The sequence below is a fragment of the Chiloscyllium punctatum genome, chromosome 36 (assembly GCF_047496795.1).
Source record: "Chiloscyllium punctatum isolate Juve2018m chromosome 36, sChiPun1.3, whole genome shotgun sequence".
In the NCBI taxonomy this organism is placed as follows: Eukaryota; Metazoa; Chordata; class Chondrichthyes; order Orectolobiformes; family Hemiscylliidae; genus Chiloscyllium; species Chiloscyllium punctatum.
The window spans coordinates 45,665,869-45,672,994 of NC_092774.1; the positions used below are offsets into that span (position 1 = coordinate 45,665,869).

At 45.2% G+C, this 7,126-nt stretch overlaps 2 protein-coding genes across 2 annotated transcripts in view; one reads left to right on the forward strand and one right to left on the reverse strand.

The window, feature by feature from the left end:
• Window positions 1-7,126, forward strand: part of LOC140461021 (uncharacterized) — a 52,459-nt gene that overhangs the window by 4,790 nt on the left and 40,543 nt on the right. The gene's annotated exons all lie outside the window — the stretch shown is intronic.
• Window positions 1,508-3,926, reverse strand: LOC140461012 (uncharacterized). Its single transcript, XM_072555791.1, has one exon. It carries the CDS (start codon window positions 3,665-3,667, stop codon window positions 2,792-2,794), a length of 876 nt encoding a protein of 291 aa, XP_072411892.1. The 5' UTR covers window positions 3,668-3,926; the 3' UTR covers window positions 1,508-2,791.

Below are 7,126 nucleotides of genomic sequence, written 5' to 3' on the forward strand. Positions count from 1 at the left end.
GCTGGATGACTAAAGAAATTGAGGGTTTGGTTAAGAAAAAGAAGGAAGCATATGTCAGGTATAGACAGGATAGATCGAGTGAATCCTTAGAAGAGTTTAAAGAAAGTAGGAGTATACTTAAGAGAGAAATCAGGAGGGCAAATAGGGGATATGAGATAGCGTTGACAAATAGAATTAAGGAGAATCCAAAGGGGTTTTACAAATATATTAAGGACAAAAGGGTAACTAGGGAGAGAATATGGCCACTCAAAGATCAGCAAGGCAGACTTTGTGTGGAGCCACAGAAAATGGGGGAGATACTAAATGAATATTTTGCATCAGTCTTTACTGTGGAAAAGGATATGGAAGATATAGACTGTAGGGAAATAGATGGTGACATCTTACAAATGTCCAGATTACAAAGGAGGAAGTGCTGAATGTCTTGAAACGGTTAAAGATGGATAAATCCCTCAGACCTGATCAGGTGTACCAGAGAGCTCTGTGGGAAGCTGGAGAAGTGATTGCTGGGCCTCTTGCTAAGATATTTGTATCATCGATAGTCACAGGTGAGGTGCTGGAAGACTGGAGGTTGGCAAACGTGGTGCCACTGTTTAAGAAGGGCGGATGGAGTTTAATTTAGATAAATGCGGGGTGCTGCATTTTGGGAAAGCAAATCTTAGCAGGATTTATACACTTAATGGTAAGGTCCTAGGGAGTGTTGCTGAACAAAGAGACCTTGGAGTGCAGGTTCATAGCTCCTTGAAAGTGGAATCGCAGATAGATAGGATAGTGAGGAAGGCGTTTGGTGTGCTTTCCTTTATTGGTCACAGTATTGAGTACAGGAGTTTGGAGGTCATGTTGTGGCTGTACAGGACATTGGTTAGACCACTGTTGGAATATTGCGTGTAATTCTGGTCTCCTTCCTATCGGAAAGAGGTTGTGAAAATTGAAAGGGTTCAGAAAAGATTTACAAGGATGTTGCCAGGGTTGGAGGATCTGAGCTACAGGGAGAGGCTGAACAGGCTGGGGCTGTTTTCCCTGGAGCATCGGAGGCTGAGGGGTGACCTTATAGAGGTCTCTAAGCTACATTTATATAGATTCACTCACTCAATCAGTGATCAGACCTCACTGAACAACAGCAACTACTAATATTGGGTTGATCAACTAATGAAAGGCCCAAAGATTTGCCAGATTCATTGGGACATTTTAAATCAGATGACCAAATTCTAAGCCAAAGAGGTAGATGATAAGGAGTATATGAAAAGAGGAAAATGAAATCGAAAGTTGGAGGGGGCCAGGGAGGAAATTCCAGAGTTTAGGTCCCAGGCAGCTGAAGGCCCAGTAACCTATGTTAGGATAATTAATATTGGGGATGAAGGGGATTTAGTAATGGTATTCCGTGTATCTAGGCCTGATTATACATGCTCAAGGCCCAACTTGAAACTTTGGGTCAAAATCAGACCATCCCTGGAGTCAGAGAAACCATTTTCTGAGTAAACATTTTGTAAGATCTTTATTTTTGAATACTATAAATGCGAGGACCAGTTGAATCCCCCTGTGTCATCAATGAGAAGTGATTGCAACAAGATTAAAATCTTGCAGGTTTTAATGTTCCAATCAGAGTATATTTTGAGATTTCGAAAAAGGAGAAATCAGAGATTTGGGTTCCTCTTCACAGCATGGCATTTTCTCAAAAGGGTCTCTTTTATCCTGTATATCATCCCCCTCCCTGTTCCCAATCACAGTTCATGTGAGCAATGCTCACCTCACTTAATCATGTGACGGTCTGGCAGTGCGCTCAGTTGACTTGCAATGCAGAGTGATGCCGACCGCATAGATTCATTTCCCACACTGGCTAAGATTACCATGAAGGACTGCTTTTGCAATGTGTCGCCTACTGCCTCAGGGATGCAGGGAGGGCGGGGGTGGGGGTGAAGGGGGAATGGTGTTTACAGGGTGAGAAATGGGAGTGCTTTGAGTGGGATTCCCATTTCTGTGTCTCCTTTCTCCATCAACGCTCTCCTAGAGCAGCATTAAACCATTACTCCCAGCTCACTGCAGACGAGCTTAGTGGGGAATCACTGACATGCTATAAGCTCATGGAGACAGTATCTGTCATTTGCTGTTTAAAGCAGCAGACATGTCCCGCACCGTCATGGTAACAACCTGCATGCACCCATTGCATAGAGTTTTGAAGTTCTGTGGAGCCAGTCACTTTCTTGGGATCTTGTCTGGCCTTACGGCTTCCAGTCCCTCTCTAATTCTGAGCCTTTACTGTTCCGCAATGAAATCCTTCCACAATCAGTGGCCATCCTGCCAAGGCCCCAAGCTCTGAAATTCCTTCCCTTCCTCTCTCTCCCTCCTTTAAGATAATTCTTAAACTCAAACTTTACAACCAAGCTTTTGATCATGTATGAAACACCCAGGGACACGACAATGTGAAATGTTTGCTATAAATGCAAGTTGATTTTGTTCTCGGCCTTACATTAAGAGAATCAGGAATCTCACATGAACTTTTAAAATCCTCAGACTATTGTGACCAATGGTCATTTTCAGACTTAGAACTTAAACCTGCTGTTTCAGTTTCAGTTAAATAACAGATCCCAGTTTGAACTCAATCTCTGACTTTACAGCTTGTTTCTCTTCCAGATTCTAAACCCAGCTGTAAAGGAGCTTCTGTTCCATGTCTGGGAGCACTGAGCCATGGAAGAGAGCAGCTGAGACACTATTTCTTACCCACCTTGGATTATCCACAGGTTGAGTCCTGATGTGATTCACAAAAGCAGTAAACAGCAAAGTCCAACTCCTACAGTCACTTGTGAACTCGCCGGTGCCTCAGTAGCTTGGATGACTGAGAGAAGCCTTTTCCACACTTGGAGCAGGTAAACAGTGGCTCCACTCTGTGAATTCGTAGGTGTGCAGTGAGGTGAGAGGATCGCTTGAACCCAGTCCCGCAGTGAGAGCACCTGAACGGTCTTTCGTCAGTGTGAACAAGTTGATGGGACATCAATTCCCCAGAACTTTTATAACACTTCCCGCAGTCTGGGCATTGGAAAGGTCTCTCCCCAGTGTGAACTCTTTTGTGCGTCAGCAGGGCAGATGACTGAGTGAATCCCTTCCCACACTTGGGACAAGTGAACAATTTTTCCCTAGTGTGAGTTCTTTGGTGTCTCCGTAAACTGTAGAATTGGGTAAATCGCTTACCACACTCTGGGCAGGTGAATGGTTTCTCCTTTGTGTGAGTACTCTGGTGTTTCTGCAAGCTGGATAAATGACTGAAACCCTCCTCACACTCAGAGCAGGTGAATGGTTTCTCCCCAGTGTGAGTCCTCTGGTGTGCATGTAATGTGGATAAATAAGCAAAACCTTTCTCACACTCAGGACAGGTAAACGGTTTCTCCCCAGTGTGAGTTCTCTGGTGCGTACGTAACGTGGACAGCTGAGCAAATGTCTTCCCACATTGATGGCAGGTGAATGGTTTCTCCCCAGTGTGAGTTCTCTGGTGCTTTTGCAAGGTGGATAAATGAGCGAATCCCTTCCCACAGTCATTGCAGGTGAATGGCCGTTCCCCAGTGTGTCGACGCCGATGGCTTTCCAGCATAGACGGGAATCTGAATCCTTTCCCACAATCCCTGCATTGCCACGATTTATCCATGGGCGGCGCGTCACTGCAGGTTGAACGATCCATCAAAGCTTCCTGCGAACCTTTCTCCCTACTGTCTGTGGAACTGCAACAAAGCTCTTCCTGCTTGTCAGTTCACAGGGACACTCCAAGCTCGCGTGTGTCAGTGCTTTTCCAGTCAAACTGAGGTTTGGAATCCTTTCCCCTCAGGTGGCAGTCAGACAATCAAAGGTGAACGATAGTCAGGGCCTGTCGAACTGAGAGATTCAGTCAGACCTCGGTGCAGTGTTTGGCCAATTTTTCCACGTGTCGCCCTTTTAATTCCCTGTGAGAGGAAGTTTACAAGGTTAAGGGCAGAGAATCCTGCTCTCTATTGTACAATTTGTTCTTTCTTAGCTCCCCAAAGCAGTAAACTCCCTGTCAATTCTTCCCACTCCCAGTTTTCCCTTTCCCATCCCTCTCCCTCTCCCTAGGTTGGCTCCATTTCTTCAGACTCACAAGAAAATCAATAGGTCAATCATTTCTGCTTCCGGTCACGTGCACCACGAATCCGGCACCTCAACGCGCACGCGCGCCTCTCCAAGGGTAAACATGGCGACGGCTACCCGTGTAGTCCCGGACGGGTTCCTTGGAGGAACCCCCCCCCCCCCCCCACCAGACTTGTAGCACAAGCGGTCCTGGAGATACTCGTGCAGAGCTGGCGGTATTACTGTAGCCTCCCCGCTCCCCTGCCGCCTCTCATCGGGAGCAGAGCGTCGGTTTCTCAGCCCCACCGGCATCTCGTCCAACACGCGTGCGGGACAGTGCTGTACTGCGCATGTGTCCAACTCTCCTGTTGTGACTAGGGGACTTTCACCGCCGCAGGGGCTGCTGGGTACAGGCCGCACCATTAATCTCGGTCAACACGAGCGAAAAGGGCCCATCGTTTCCGCTCCGCCATTCAATCGGATCGTGGCTGACCTAACATTCCTCAGTCCACTTTCCTGCTTTGTCTCCTAATCCTTGATCTTCACCCCTCATCAAGAATCTACCTCAGCCTTAAACATACAAAGCTTATGTCTCCACAGCTCTCTACGGGTTGGAACTCCAACCATCTGAGAAGATGTCCCACATCTCACTCTCTACTATTGAACTGGAAATGTTAACTGATTTTCTCTACATGGATGCTGCCAGACTTGCTGAATTTCTTCAGCACTTTGTTTTATATCAGGTCCTGATCATCTGCAATACTTTGCTTTTTTTTATAACCTAGAATTTCAGATGGAGAAATTGGTATAATCTCAGTTCCACTCCAGCTTCTACACAGTGCATGCTTTTGCTCCCTGTGGGGCCTGGGTGATTAACGGCAGTTCCAGACCAATACGATGAGAAGAATGGAGCAGGAGTAGGTTGTAAACTGATCAATTGGAGTCTAAGGCTGAGCCCAGATCCTCCTCACTGGCTGAAGCTGTGGATCATTTGTTAACCAATTAAACCTCAGCAGAAACCTGGATCTTTCCACATGTGGCTTTAAACATAGAACACCCGACAGGGCTGGAGCAAACATCTCAACATTTGAGGGAACACATGAAACGATGCACAAAAAATTCAAGCGCTGACTTAAAGCAATAATTGAACAGAAAGGAAATGTCATTGGTTTCAATAAATGAACAGGCAGAAGGATTAGGATAGGTTGCGGAAGGTTAATGACGTGAAAGCGCAAAATAAAAATCCTCAGACAATGAATGAGTACTGATAGTCTCTTTGGTATGTATTCAGAGGGTTTGTTGTATAAGGTTTAAAGCAATAACGTGTTGTATTTTCCTCACTACAAGATCAAAAGAAAAGCCAATAACAAATAGGAACAGGAGAAAGCCATTTTGCTCATCAGGTCTGCTCTGACATTCCTTATATCCACTTTCCTGAGTTTTCCGCATAACCTTTGATTCCCCTTTTGATCAAGAATCTAGCTCAGGTTTAAATATCATCATAGAACCCCTACAGTGTGGAAACAGGTCATTCGGCCCAACAAGTCCTTACTGATCCGCCGAAGAGTATCCCACCCAGATCCATTTCCTTACCCTATTACTCTACATTTTCCATACTAATGCACCTAACCCATACATCCCTGAGTACTATGGGCATTTTAGCATGGCCAATTTACCCTTACCTGCACATCTTTGGATCGTGGTAGGAAACCCACACAGACACAGGGAGAATGTGCAAACTCCACCCAGAAGTTACCCGAGGCTGGAATCAAACCTGGGTCCCTGGCACTGTGAGGCAGCAGTGCTAACCACTGAGCCACCCAATACATTCAAGGAATCTGCCAGCACAGCTTTCTGTTAAAAGCAGCTTCAAAGTCTCACAACCATCTAAAAGAAGATACTCCACCTCATCTAAGTCTTAAGTTGTTTTGAGACTATGCCTTCAGATCCTAGACTGTCCACTGGGGGGAGATATCCTCTCAGCATTCACCCTGGTAAGCCCCTTGACAGTCCAAGGAGAAAGTGAGGACTGCAGATGCTGGACATCAGAGTCGAGAGTGTGGTGCTGGAAAAGCACTGCAGGTCAGGCAGCATCCGAGGAGCAGGAGAATCGACGTTTCGGGCATAAGCCCTTCATCAGGAATAAGCAGTGCCCGAAACATCGATTCTCCTGCTCCTTAGATGCTGTCTGACCTGCAGTGCTTTTCCAGCACCACATTCTCGACCCTTGAGAATCCTGTATGCTTCAAATGAGATCACCTCTCATTCTTTTAAATTCCAGCAAATACAGTCCCGACCTGTTTAGCTTTTGCTCACAAGACAATCCTTCCATACCACGGATCATCCCAATAAACCGTCTCTGAACTGCCTCCATGAAATGATATTTTTCCTGAAATAAGGGGATCAAACCTGTCCACAGTACTCCAGATGTGGTCTCATCAGCACCTTGTACAGTTGCAATAAGACTTCCCTACTTCGATCCTCCCAACACTCTTGAAACAAGGGCCAATAATCGATTACATTTCCTGATTACCTGCCATACCCGCGTGCTAGCTTTGTATTCTGTGCACAATTACTCACAATTTCCTTCGTATTGTAGATTTTGACAGTTCCTCTCTGGTCAATTATATTTGAAAACTCAGTGATCAAAACTTTGATTGTAAGATTTTTGCTGAGAGTCACAAAAACATTTAGTAATTTACAGTGGATGATAGTAGGGTTCATTAAATCTTTAAAATCGATAGTAGGCTGCTCAAAAAACACAATAAATTATTAACTGTTGCATTTATTCCAAACTGGAGGTACAATTAATAATGAGGAAGACAGTTATATCCTGGTATCAATGAAATTGGAAGAGACTTGTGGTGCAGTGTTTATGACCAGAAAAACCCACTTGCTCCAGAGGGGCAAAACAGTTTCAGTGAAGGAACTATTGCTTCAAGGTATCCTTAAAGACTATCCACAAAACTGTAGTCATGTTCCTTTGGGTTTAAGCATTGAAATGAGAATATTTTGAAAGAGAATAAATCATACTTTCTGGTTCCTCTCTGTGGCACAG

Bases quoted from the DNA above. Each gene is read 5' to 3' on its own strand.
- LOC140461012 (XM_072555791.1), bottom strand. From the start codon at position 3,667: ATGGATCGTTCAACCTGCAGTGACGCGCCGCCCATGGATAAATCGTGG.